The sequence below is a fragment of the Anabrus simplex genome, chromosome 4, assembly GCF_040414725.1.
Source record: "Anabrus simplex isolate iqAnaSimp1 chromosome 4, ASM4041472v1, whole genome shotgun sequence".
In the NCBI taxonomy this organism is placed as follows: Eukaryota; Metazoa; Arthropoda; class Insecta; order Orthoptera; family Tettigoniidae; genus Anabrus; species Anabrus simplex.
The window spans coordinates 104,445,041-104,459,786 of record NC_090268.1 but is presented as its reverse complement, the minus strand read 5'-3'; the positions used below and the strand labels follow the sequence as shown (position 1 = coordinate 104,459,786).

The 14,746-nt window shown below is 40.3% G+C and overlaps 1 protein-coding gene across 2 annotated transcripts in view; it reads left to right on the top strand.

The window, feature by feature from the left end:
• LOC136871663 (m-AAA protease-interacting protein 1, mitochondrial) overlaps positions 1-6,994 on the top strand; it is a 66,286-nt gene extending 59,292 nt beyond the window's left edge. For both annotated transcript variants that reach the window (XM_067145156.2, XM_067145155.2), the window contains one exon: positions 5,784-6,994. In XM_067145156.2, the coding sequence (XP_067001257.1) occupies positions 5,784-6,010 (227 nt within the window). In that variant the 3' untranslated portion in view covers positions 6,011-6,994. The remainder of the gene's footprint in view (positions 1-5,783) is intronic.
• Positions 6,995-14,746: the final 7,752 nt, after the last annotated feature.

The following is a 14,746-nucleotide window of genomic DNA, read 5'->3' as shown; positions in this document are numbered from 1 at the left end:
AGTATCCAGGTCATTTTGCAGTTGCTCACAATCTTGTAACTTATTTATTACTCTATACAGAATAACATCATCTGCGAAAAGTCTTATCTCTGATTCCACTTCTTTACTCATATTATTTATATATATAAGAAAACATAAAGGTCCAATAATACTGCCTTGAGGAATTCCTGTCTTAATTATTACAGGGTCAGATAAAGCTTCGCCTACTCTAATTCTCTGAGATCTAGAAATATAGCAACCCGTTCAGTCACTTTTTTGTCTAGTCCAATTGCACTAATTTTTGCCAGTAGTCTCCCATGTTCCACCCTATTAAAAAAATTGAAATTTGTTGCCCACAATCCCTATATGGCTAGGAAGCCACATGAAGGCAGACGTTCATAGATCTGCTGTACAAGCAGATGTTGCAGGAAACATGAATCAGTAGATTGCAGAGAAAGTCAGTGCACATGAGAAAATGGGTTTGTTTGTGCCTCAGCACAAACTGCAGAGCTTCTAAGATGATGAAGAGGTCCACAGTGTATGTACTACAGACACTAGATGGCTAAATCTTGTTGCCAACATCATTGGAAATGAATGAACATCCAAAGTTCTCTCTCATCTTACATGTGTCCATGAAGACATGTCACATGTCCAGATACTGCTGAATGAAGACATGGAAATACGTTCATTGAACAGTAGCATCCATGTTTACTTTCAATCCACAGAGTAGATCTAGCCTTACATTCTGGCTATGGAACTAATTGTCATAGTTACAAAATAGCATACCTGATGCTTCATAATTTTAAACCACATGCCAGTGGTCGACATGTTTTGTGCTCTGAGACGTCATAACCCTGCTTGACAATCTGTGTACTGAACGCAGCGTGGGGGGGGCTGATATGCTTCAGCTGAACAGTGGCTCCTGTCATATTCCCTGTCGTTAAAGGTATGCATATTCTATGCAGTCGCTAGTGAAATCCTATAATTTAAACTTGGCATCAATTCACTTAGTGTGTTCCTCAGGTTCATTTACAGTATATTTCAGTTGTTGCATTAGCACTCGCCGATCTTCTCCTCCATATCTGCATATATTCATTGATATGAAATGCAGAATAATGACATAAGTTACTGATTTAAAATTTTTTTAAAACATGCTGAAGCACTTTGCCACAATGTAAATGCTTTGGTATTCCTGATGCTCTGTAAATAAGAATATGGTTTCCCACACAGATATGAGAGTTGTGGGAGTTGATGGTTTCACTACTACGTTATTGTATCTCTGGTATGGTTAATTCATTTACTTTTATATACTGTCATGGCTTAACTTAACCATTCCACTTGTACTGCTGCACTGACCACCACTGTGCGTGTGCATGTTTACAGTATTATGACTCCACTGCTCATTCTGCCACGCTCTGTGTGCCAGACTGGCTCTTACGTCACAACTGCAACCTGCTGGCCACTACCATAGGCTCTGACTGTAATGGCTACCCATCCTTGTTAGTTGCAGATGTCAACTTATACTTGTTTTGGAACAGAATATGTTCAGTTATGGTAACTTCCAAGGAAGTAGAGTGAAAGCTTTTTGAAACAGGAAGTTTCCCTGAGGTTTCTCTTTTTCACATGATGAAAACCCAAAAGAATTTAATTTGTTACAAAGTTTTAAGTGTACACATCAAAACTTTCCTAAATTATGAATGCCATAAAATCTGTATTATTATTATTATTATTATTATTATTATTATTATTATTATTATTATTAGTAGTAGTAGTAGTAGTAGTAGTAGTAGTAGTAGTAGTAGTATGATTATTGTTATACGAAAAAGATAAATGGCGGCGTGTGCAGAAGTGACGCTGAGTGTTATGCGTAGTATTATTATATTTTTGGTGGTAAAGAGTGCAGTGCAATACTCCAAAAGTGCTACAATCGCTTCAGATAACCCTCCTGGATACCTGGAAAACATAATTCTATTGGAAAAACTATTGGTGAGTGAAAAATGTAGTCTTAACGGTTTGACATGGTGCAGTGCTGAAAGTCTGGGGATGGCAGCCATAGGTCGGCCTCGGCGAAGGGACGGGAGCGGTGTTGTCAGACTGCCTGTAGATAATCAGCCCCTGCTGTGCTTGGCACTTGCCCTAAGTGGGGACATCGAACTAAACCCGGGTCCACAACAGTGCAAATTTTGCGGAAATAGTGGTAGGAGGAATCAATTATTTGTCCACTGTAACAATTGCTTGCTAAAAGGCCATAGAACCTGCGCAAAAGTCTCAGTGTCTGAATTCAGAAAAATAAAGAACGGTTCCCGTACAGGGTTATGCTGGAAGTGTGAAATGCCGCTGTTATCAGACTCGTTCTTTACAGTTACCAGTGATACGCCCAGTGACTTAGTGAATAATTCTAAATGTACATATGTAAATAAAAATATATCACTTTTTGCCTTCAATGCGCGCAGTATTATGCGACCTGGACGGTTACAAAATATCCACGCATCGCTTGAAAGCCTTGACCCGACCATCGTGTGTGTCAATGAGACGTGGTTGTCCAGCAAAATTAATGACTCAGAAGTGTTCCCTGACTCGCTGATATTGTTCCGTAAGGACCGAACCCACCGCTCTGCAGGGGGAGTTCTAATTGCAGCCAAGCCAGAATGTAATCCAACTCGAGTTCATCACCTGGAGACAGCAGCCGAAGCACTGTGGGTGGAAGTGACGTGCAACAAACGCAAATTCCTTATTGGATCAATTTATCGCGCCCCTAAGTCGTCGCCGGAAATGAACGATGAACTAATCCTCTCTCTCGAGCATGTGCAACATGTACAACAAAATTACGATGCCATTTATATTGTCGGTGATTTCAACTTAGAAATTAAGTGGTCCAGAAATGCTGCACCTGTTCCAAATAACCCCCTCACCAATAAATTCCTTTCCGCTTTCTATGATTTATTCCTTCATCAATTAATGTTCGAAGCCACGCATATTACGCAAACAACACGTTCAACCCTTGATCTTTTCCTAAGTAATATGCGGTACCACAGTCCGTCCAATCTCTTAATACTGTTCCTGGATTCTGTGACCATCAGGCAATCCTCGCAACACTGACCCATATAAAACCATCCCCCAAACTCCATACCAGAACAGTTTATAATTTTTCCCGAACAAACTGGAACGATCTATCCACTTTACTATCCAACCGCCTCCCCGTTCTCACCTCAGATTTCAGCGGCAGTACTGACATAAACAAGATATGGTACGACTGGAAGAAAATTTTCTTTCAATGCGTAGAAGAAATCACACCAACAGTAAATATAACCAGCAGATGGAAATCTCCATGGATTACCAAGGAGATAGTGCAAGAAATTCGAAGAAGGGACCGCCTGTACCAGAAATGGAAAAGAAATCCAACCGATTATGAGTGGGAGAAATACAGGCTGGCTAGGAACAAGGCTAAACAATCTATCAGAGATTCCTACGATTCTTACATCCACAGTCTCAACACCAACTCCAAGGAACTCTGGGCTCTTCTCAGAAGTAAAGGTTGCAACAGAGCTCCATCTGTATTTAAACATAACGGTACGGTAGTCTCCACACCACAAGAAATTGCAGACACCTTCAACAGGAAATTTAAAAGTAACTTCTCCGTCCCTACTGAGGAAGAGAACATGCTATATTCAAGGACAACATCTACCCCTCTCTTCCCTCTAACCAACCTGTATTTCTCAACGAATGAAGTAAAGGAGAGCCTTCTGAAAACGAGACCTCATGCCGTGACCGGGCCGGACCGAGTGCCAGCAAGAATTCTCAAGAATTGTGCAGTTGCCTTGGCGCCCTCGCTTTGCGCTCTCTTCAACTATTCCATTAATACCGGGTCTGTACCTTTGGAGTGGAAAGAAGCCAACGTAGTGCCAGTTTTCAAAGATGGAGATAAGGAAAACGTAGATGATTACCGCCCAGTTTCTATAACATCAGGGGTCTGTAAATGTATGGAACGTCTAGTTGCTAAATGTATGTTGGATTTTCTCAAGGAGAGAAATCTGCTGAACTCAAACCAGCATGGCTTCATTCTGGGAAAATCCTGCACAACACTTCTAACAAAAGTCATTGATGACTGGCAGTTCTCTTTGGAGCAGACTGATGTCTCACAAATAGACTGTGTGACTCTGGACTGGAGCAAAGCTTTTGACCAGGTGTCACATCAAAGACTTCTGTTAAAACTTAGCAACTACGGCATTCAGGGTAAACTGCTGTCATGGTTGAGGTCATTTTTGGTGGGTCGAACGCAATGTGTTGTGTACGGAGGAGCCAAATCAGACCAAACCACAATTACTTCTGGAGTAATTCAGGGCAGTGGGATAGGGCCCCTCCTGTACACGATTTATGCTCTCGACTTACTGGATTGTGTAAATTCGACCATGGCGCAGTATGCCGATGACACAGTCATTTACAGAGCCATGAAAAACAGTGATGATATTGTACAATTCCAATCGGATCTGGATAGTATAGCTCTGTGGTGTGAGGTAAATAGATTGTATATAAATATTAAGAAGTGTAAATATATAAGACTAAGCAGAGCTAAACAACCACTCCAGAACCAACCTACTCTATGTGGACTCCAACTGCCGACTTCTAACTCCATCAGACTGCTCGGTATTCACATTACAGACAATCTGAAATGGAATAAACACGTGGAGGAAGTGAGGTGTACGGCATACCGGGCGCTAGGTTTCCTCCGTAGATGTCTCTCGGGAGGAAGAAGTAAAGCCCTACGAACGGCTTATATTTCCCTTGTGCGGCCCATACTATTATATGGCCTTCCTTCCTGGCATCCAACTACAACGGAAAATATGAGGAAACTAGAAGGTATCCAGCGACGAGCAGAATGTTTAATTAACAAACGCATCCCCTTAAACACAGCCAGGTCATTGCCACCAGTGAACTCGTTATGTACACAAATAGATGTAGCCTTCCTTAGGAAATCCCTGACAGATAACACACACCTCTTCCCTTTCCACCGCCTGCAGCTCAATTACCGCTCTGTTAAAAGAGGCCAAGGAGTTACTCTTGTCCCTCCCTTCGCTAGAACAACCTCATATTTAAATGGGTTTTACTCAAGGGCTGCTCGTACGTGGAACCTTATACCATCTGAGGTAAAGCTACTTCCTCTTCCTCACTTCCTCCGCGAAGTAAAGAAAATGTATATGTAAATATAAACCTATATGTGATGTATATAACTTGTATAAATTAGAATTGCAAGAAGGATGGCTGCAAGTACAGGCGTATGTGGGCGAATGTGTATGCGTGCGCGTGTGTGAGTGGTTGTGAATGAGTGTGTATACAGGGGTCTGAGTGAGAGTATAAATGGCTGGGTGTTCTTACTCTAATATTTTCATGATAAATCAAGATAATTATTATTCTAAGGGCACAGTGTTTGTAGTGTAAATATGTAAATTTAAAATTGTCTACATAAGTTTGTATGTAAATATTCAGTAGAGTTTATGTACACATGTGGAGATGGAGGCACTTCCATGTATGTGGGGCTTGCCCTTTCTCCATCTACCACCCCTAAATTGTACATGTACAATTTAAGGAAAATAAATAATAATAATAATAATAATAATAATAATAATAATAATAATAAATGTCCACATGTAAACTAAAATTGATATCAAAACTATTTCAAGGTAGAATATATGAAACCTTAGAATGTTACATTAAAAATATTTCAATGAAACATCTTGTTTTTGTATTTAATTTCTTCTTGATTTGGACTTTGGCATCTATAATATATTAAGATTTTCTCTTTCTAGAAAATCAGCAGAGGTTTGTGGAGATCACAATGGTGTATCATACACTTCGAGGATTAAAGCAACTAAGGGAGCAAGGAACATCATCTCCTGTGAATATGGGAACAATGGCTGAATACAGAGACAAAATCATCATTTGTAACTACCGTTTTGTAAGAGAGTTCACTAAAGGTGTTGAAAGTCATTGGACAGTCAATGTTCTCAACTATTTCCGGCCTGTAGATTTATAATTGTGTTTGGGAATGGTGCTGCAAGCACCTCCAACCTTACCTTATTAAGTTCCGTGATGGTTATACATAGAAATAAAAATGCGATGAACTGTATCTTATTGTTATGTTGCACTAGAAACATTGTATGGTTTGTGATACTGGAATTTACTAGGAATGTGTTTATAATAAACAATTTATTATTAAACTTAGTTTAAAAGGAATTCCAAAGGAACATCATAAAATGTGCAGAGAATATCTACATTTGTAGGATTTATTGTAATTTTTTGTAAATTTTGGAAGAAGTCTAAGATGAGTTATTCTTTTACTGTAAAGAGAAATATTATGAAGTAAGTACATTCAGTTGATTTTAAGGAGAAATGAGATTCAAGAGAGGTCAAATAGTTTCTGTCCGTACATGTAAATGAGGAAGAAATTTCTGTGCAGGAAGAGTTCGTTTTTTATTTTTTTAAATCAGTTTTGTAAGTATTTTGAAAGTTATAGAGGAACGTAGCATGTAGAGTAAACACACACTTTCTCTCCGGCTTTCCGGTGTTTTGATACAGCTGAAATTTTGAAATGTACTTGTTTCATCTTTTAAGAAATCTATTCTTCATACACTGACCTGTAAATATCTTTATCTTTGTTCATATCCTTCCTTCCAACTTCCTGTCTTTATATGTGTATTGCTATATTGTCAGTGTTACCTTGTTTATGATTATTTTAAAGGGATATATAGTCGCTCAAGAAAAAAAACAAAAAAATAATGAGCTCGTGGTATTGTATAAGTTCTTTGCATATACACTTTTCTCAGAAACCATTGAACCTATAGATATTTATTTATGGTTCACAACAGGGCTGCACTTCCCAATTACAATACACATACAATGGCATATTATATAATAGAAGCTATCTTGGTTATAATCTAATTACTACTGTTAACTTATGCTAGTGTAAGCTATTCTGTAACAATTACACATTATCCTATTCATTAAAAACTAGTAGTGTGTTGGTTTTTTTTTTACTTCCTGTCACAATATTATTACTTCTTCAGTGTGGCAGCAAAATTATCTATGAACTGATTAATTGGTAATGTGAAATCTAGATTCATATCTCGTAAAACATCTATATTGAAACTACACATTCTATGCAGTGGTGAATTGTTGTAGTAGATACTTCGTGCACTTTCAGATCTAAATACAGTCTATATTCTTGAGTTCAAACGATGTATGCAGAAGTTCAGTAATGATGGGACATACGGTTTGTCTATGCTACTCTTTATGATTTTGTAGAGAATTTTAGCATCATTCATTTTTCTACTATTTTTCAAACTAATTATATTAATATTTCTAGGACCATATGGGGATAAATTCCAGTTACCTTGTAATGTAGAATTCTAACTTTGAAGTTAGTAAACACTAATTATAACAACGACTGTTGTTAAAACTTAACAAGTATGGCATTCAAAGCAACCTGCAGGCATGGTTTCGATCATTCCTGTTAGGTCGGACGCAGAGCGTTGTGTTCGGTGGGGCCAGGTCAAAACAAACCTCAGTCACCTCGGGTGTGATTCAAGGTAGTGTGATAGGGCCGCTTCTGTACACGATATTTACGCTGGATCTGCCAGGTTGTGTATCGTCTTCTATGGCACAGTACGCTGATGGCACCATCATTTACAGAACCATTCGCAGCGAGAACAACGTAAATAAGTTACAGTCAGATCTCGATAATGTGGTTCTGTGGTGCAAAATAAATAGAATGTCTATAAATGTACAGAAATGTAAATATATCCACTTAACTAGAGCAAGATCACAGTTACAACACGAAATTTCACTGTGTGGTAAAAACCTGATGCCTTGTACCTCAATAAAATTGCTTGGCATTCACATTTGCAGCAATTTAAAATGGAATAAGCATGTTGAAGAAATAACGTGCAAAGCATACAGAGTCCTGGGATTCATCCGCAGATCTCTACTGGGAACCAGGAAGAAAGCCGTTCAGACAGCCTATTTGTCATTAGTACGGCCAATACTGTTGTACGGGCTTCCTTCCTGGCACCCTACTACAGTGGAGAACATGATGAAACTAGAGGGAGTTCAACGCCGAGCAGAATGATTAATTACTCAACACGGTCACTTAAATACACCCAGGTCACTGCCCTCCATAACAACCCTCTGTAAACAAATAGATATTGCTTTCCTGAGAAAATCCCTCGCAGGTAACATTCGTATAAACCCTTTCAACCTCTTACAGCTGAACTATCGTTCCGCTCAAAGAGGTCGAGGTGTGTCCCTTTTCCCTCCATTTGCAAGGACAGCATCATATCAAAGTGGTTTCTGTATTCGTTCTGCTCTGTTGTGGAATGAACTCCCACCGCAGATAAAATAACTACCTGCAGAAATTTTTTATAAAGACGTAAAAAGGATGTATATATAACGAAACCTTCTGTACAAAACATAATTTATCTACTGTGTGAATGTTCAGTATGAGTGGGAGGATGGATGAAAGTTATGGGATCCCGAGTGATTGAGACCGTAAATGGGTATGAGTGAGCCGGCCTAGCCAAAATATATGTGGGGATTCCAGAGAGAGAGGGAGAGAGACTCTCTCTCTCTCTCTCTCTCCGTGCGTGCGTGCGTGCGCGCGCGCGCGTGTGTGTGTTGAATTACTTGAATGTTGAACAGGTCTTGTGAGTATTATGTAAATATGCCTATGTAAATACGGTAACTGTATATAAGAACACTATGTAGAATGTAATTGTATTCTTGTATATTATAATTTTAAGTGGTGATGGAGGCACTTTTGTGTATGTGGGGCTATGCCCTTTCTCCATTCACCATCCCTAAATTGTAACTACAATTAGTGGAAAATAAATAATAATAATAATAATATAAAACTATCGTCGTCAGCTGCAACTTGTTCTTCAGCAGTTTACATTTTCACACTCACAATCACGACTGCAATGCTGCGAGCCTCTGCACACCCAGTGTTCATGCTTATATGCGGCGCTCAGTAATGCAGATGCCATGAAATTGTGGAACAGCACCTACCAAACTTCAGCTGAATGACAGAAGAGACTCAACGACAAATACTGCCCAACAATGCCTTCTGTGAAGAAGACGCCGCCACCTGGTTTCAACCTCCCTCGTAGACTATGTTCCGCACTGAGCAGGATCTGAACAAACCACGGGAACTGTGCAGCCTTCCACTACAAGTGGAACAGAATCCCAACGCCTGAGTGTGACTGTGGCACTACACAACAGACACTGAAGCACATAATCGAAGAATGCAGGACTAGAAAATACAATGGCATTGCTAGTGACTTTGCTTTTGCGACTCCAAAGGCTATAGACTATATAAACAATTTGGACATAAGTATATAGTGTAAATCTTATAACAATAGATGCTGTATCTCTAGCCATATGCTAAATAAAAATAATGTTGGTAACCGCTCGCCCTTACTCGGGCGTGAGAATGTTGTGTCGTATGCCTCTCGTACGGTCCTGCCGGCTTCTGCAGTGGACAAAGTGGAGATGTGACTATGGATGGTGAAAGTCCCGATACCTATGGAAGGCATGCCGGCTAGGTGAGAGCCCGTGCTCGGCGGCCTATGCAATTTTAGTTGGCGGCCGCTCGGCCGGCCAACAGAGCAAAGCAAGCCTGTGTCCCGCAGGCCGCACTTGTCGGCGGCGGGCTACGATGTTCGGTTTCGGCTCTCGAGTCAGCCAGTTCCCTGGTTGATCCTGCCAGTAGTCATATGCTTATCTCAAAGATTAAGCCATGCATGTCTCAGTGCAAGCCAAATTAAGGGTGAAACCGTGAATGGCTCATTAAATCAGTTATGGTTTCTTAGATTGTACCACTTTACTTGGATAACTGTGGTAATTCTAGAGCTAATACATGCAAACAGAGTCCCGACCAGAAGTGGAAGGGAAGCTTTTATTAGTAAATATGTTTCCTATGACTTAGTAGCCCAAAGTTGGAATGACCGAGCTCGATAGCTGCAGTCGCTTAAGTGCGGCCAGTATCCAGTAATCAGGGGATAGTGGGTTCGAGCCCCACTGTCAGCAGCCCTGAAGATGGTTTTCCGTGGTTTCCCATTTTCGCACCAGGCAAATGCCGGGGCTGTACCTTAATTAAGGCCACGTCCGCTTCCTTCCACTTCCTAGGACTTTTCTATCCCATTGTCGCCAAAGACCTATCTGTGTCGGTGCAAAGTAAAACAAATAGCAAAAAAAGAAAAAGTTTGCATGAAATACCTGCACACAAATCACATGGAATGAGTGGGGTAGGGCGAGGCTGAGCTTGCCGGAGCTTCCATGCTTGTTGTTTGGTCTCTGTGTCTATGATATTTCTCTTAAAACACATTAATGTAAAAATAGCATGGCGCCAAAGTTTATGATTCTCAGCAAGCGTATCCCAAGATCGAGTGTTAATCCCAGCTCTTTTCATAGTATGCTTCAAAGGGGCTCCATGAAGCCTTTTGCTGGAGCAGAGTACCACCACCATCATCATCATCATTGTTGACCATCTACAGTTGCCCGGGTGTGGTGAGAGTTTACCATACAGGAGTTAACGGGGAAGCCTGGTATCACTCATGCGATGGGCATGCCCTATTCATCTAAGATGATGGCCAATGGTGGTAGCCTCAATGCTTATAGCATGCACTTTCTCAAAAACTGTAAGGTTGATGACACGGCATTTAATGTTCAAGATATGGATGTAAGTTTTTGCAGATGGAAGCTCTCTAGCTTTTTGATATCCGATGGTAAAGGGTCCAAGTTTCATAACCGTAAAGCAGTGTTGATATGACAGTAGCACGGTAAACCATGATCTTGGTATGCACTGTAATGGCCTTATTCATGAAGACACAACGAAATAAACATCCAAATGCTGAGTGGCAGGACCAGATCTCCAATTCACATCTTGTGAACAGTTAGCATTTGTTGAGAGGATACTTCCTAGATATAAAAAGTGGTCGAACTGCTCCAGTGGAGTATTCGCAATGAAGATATTGAAAGCTGGGTGGTTCGACCCAGGTGCAGGTTGTGAGAGTACTTTAGTTTTCTGAACATTAATGGAGAGACCAAAATGATCGCAAGCACTCTTGAAACGACTGACTGTTGCAGCTCCTCAGGTGTGAGAGCTGGTGTGGCAGCATCCTCTGCGTATTGCAATTCCATAATGAAGGTAATCTTAGTGGGCTTTTGGTAGCATAGTGTAGCCAGATTGAACAGTCCCCCATCAAAGCGATATCTGACCCCTTGGTTGTCTGTAGATGTTCCTTATTGCATGGCAGTTAAGTAAAGAGTGAAGAGTGTTTCAATCCATGGGGGATTGGAAATGGATCAGAGATAATATTTTGAGGAATGATTTGCCTAGTCGTTATCATGAAGAGCCTTGATCATATCTATAAAAGCTGTGGACAGCCAAAGTGTTCCAGTACTGTCCACATTGCTGGTCTCAGGAGTGAGTTGAAAGCCTTTTCCAGGTCATAGAACACTATGTATAAAGGGCCTGTTGCTGTCTGCATTTTTATGAATTTTCCTTGCACAGAAGATCATATCTGTTGTGCCTCTGGCAGTTTGAAAACTGCACTGCGACTTGGGTAGGATCATCTCGGAAATAATCTGCAGGCGATTGAGCAAAATTCTTGCAAGAATTTTACCTGCTATGGATAGCAATGATATACAACAATAGTTGCCTCAAACACTACAATCACCTTTTTTGAAAAGAGTAATGATAATGGCATTTTTAAAATCACCATGTACTTACCAGGTTTCCTATATTAAGAGGAAAAGAGTAAGAAGTCTTCTCTTTAGAGGTGGCCTCCACTTTGAATTAACTCCAGAGGACTGTTATCTGGGCCAGGAGCCTTGCTAGGTTTCAGTTTACTGAGAGTAATGTTTCATTCCTTGAATTTCAGCAGGAGAGCCATCCATGGTTGTTGGCGATGTGGAGGCACATCATTGAGAAAGTTTTCAGGAGCATTTGAATTCCGATGGAGAAGAGTGGAGAAATGTTCTTTCCAATGCTCTAGGATTTTTTGACCATCTGTAATAGTGGTAGCATTATCAGCAGCTTTCATTGTCCCAGAGAAGGAGCAAGTTGGGCCATATAACTCTTTTATCCCTGCATAGAAGATTTACAGGTCTTGGGCATCAGACATACTTTGTAGTTCCTGCCCTTTCTGCTTCCAACAGTTATTCTTTCTCTTATTTGCCCCTGAATTTTATCTTGAGTTAGAGAAAATGTGCTTTCTTTGCATCTGAAGATGGATCTTGAAGAAGCGATAGTTGAACTTCTAGTTTAGCATTGAAGACACGCAAAATGTCTTTGTTGTCATCAAACAAGTCATCTTACCTTTTTCTCAAAACCAGTAGTTTTCTCAGTTGATTCTGTGTTTACTTTCTGCAATGTTCCTCATTCCTGCTCTATATTTTTTGTGTTGACTGGAGTATTTGCCAGCATGTCAGAGATAATGTTGTGGAAATTCATGGCAGTGGATCCATCTCAAATTTAAGATGTATCAAACTTCTGCCTGGATGAGGTTCGAAGATGCCTGGGTGGTTTATGGTGAAGACGGGTCTTGAGTGGACAGTATAGTAGCTTCTTCGTGTGATCTGTCCAGCAATCAACAACATTCCTAGCTGTCTTGGTGATAAGGACATCCTTCGTATCACATTGTCGAGTGATGTTTTCGAGGCTGTGCCAGTGCTTAGAGCGAGGGTGCATTCATGGGGTCTTGAAGTGATTAGGTAGGCAAAACTGCATATTAGTTATGAAAAGTTCATGTTTTGTACATAGAATGAGAAGCAACAGTCCTTTGGCATTCCAGTTTAACCCAAGAACCTGCCTTCACTGCCATTGGCCTTGGAGTGAAAAGGTACAGCTGAATTTTGCTCTTACATATAAATTACAGTGTTATTACTGTCTCTTCTTACTAAAGGGTTTTACACTCCTTATTATAAATCCAGCACCTGGTATGCCTTGCTGGTTGCCCTGTTGACCCTTTTGAAACAGTACCCCAAGATCGTTAACTTCCTGTATGGTATTCAATATGGGTTTCTGTGGTTTCCTATTTTTACACCAGGCAAATGGCTGGGGCTGTATCTTAATTAAGGTCACCACCACTTACCACTCCTAGCCCTTTCCTATCCCATCATCATAAGACCTATCTGTGTCAGTGCGACATGAAGCAAATTGTAAAAAAAAAATGTATGGAACGGTAATTATCATTCTAGCATTCTTCCAAGTGAATGACATTGATATGCGTATTGATACAGTAAATTATAGTTTATTACTCTGGCTCCCAAAATAAATGGCAATCTAGATCCTTTTGGAGTAGGTAGCAGTCACCTTTTGAAGAAATGCCTCAGAATATTTTCAGGTTTTTGGCATATTGTTTTTTTAAAACATGCAGATAGGTCGTTGGTGAAGACCAGAAACATAATTTCTAACCTTGTGCAATTCCTGAATTGACACAATATGTATCTATAAGTTAATGAGATGATGGTTGACTACTACAATCATTATTTGTTATTACATTTTCATAATACCACTAAGCCGCAGTCATTGGAAAGTTTATGCAACATAAACAACATTGCACATATATACGCATGATTTAACGTGATTTGATAGAATCTGAGGATCGGAACAGGATGTTAGCGATGGATGCGTGCTTAGTGCGTTGGACCCATAATCCCAAGATCGTAGTTCAACAGAGATGCCAACTATTACTATTCAGTCGTAGTAATTACGAATTTCCAATCACAATTACGCCTTTACGAATAACATACCACAAATTACGATTTTTTTTTTGTTGATTTTTAAATGTAGTGTATGTAGTGTTCAAAAGGATACACAAGCTGAACTCGAATTCTCAGAATATTTCTTTTTGGATTTTTCGGTAATCATTTATAACCTTGCCCTTTCCTGTCCATCGTTTAAGAATATTTTGAATTTTCACGTGCCGAACGCAGTGTGTGCTTCCAGTACCGGAAAAGTAACCTATGAAGTGGTCTATCTTGCGGAGTAGTTGTCTTTGTTTGGCCCAATCACATGCAATACAGTTCAATACGGACAAAAATGAAATTCTTAGATTTAAACCAATCACATGCTGAGTCTCCATGCAAGTATTTGAGTTCTGTTTTCTTTTGTCTATAGATAGCAAGTAAGTACCCTCTTTGGAGGCAGCCCTGCCCCAGGGAGTGGCACCCCTGCCTATGTGAGTCCCAGAGCACACTGCTCGTGTGTGTAACATTTGGTAAGGGTCCCAGCTCAGGGTTACGAGTGAAGACCTCAACAGAATCTTCAGCAGAGGAGATGGACTTCAGAACGGTGGAGATTGCGGACAAGGCAGCCTTTGCCCAGGGTTACGGGGAAGTCCATAACGGCACGTTTGGCAGAGAAGGCAACCTTCAGAATGCCAGAGATGGTGGATGTGGTTAATTAGAAGAGGATACCAATGCTGCTGCCTTGTAGAAGTGGCAGGGGACTGCCAAAGGCTAAGGGAGAAAACCCTAACAGAAATTCCTCTCCAGTGTTAGGCTTTGCAAGCCAGCTGAAGAGTAATTTGGATCGCTTTCAAAACTAAAATGAGCCTCGGAAAGAAAAACAAATACCGGACTGAAAAATCTTCTCAAACATTTGTAACGTATGATGACCAAAAGGTTGATGATCTTTTACAATGTTATGTGAAGAAATCCTTAATCAATAAAATCAAACACAGGATTGGAACACTGAACATCCTTACATAGA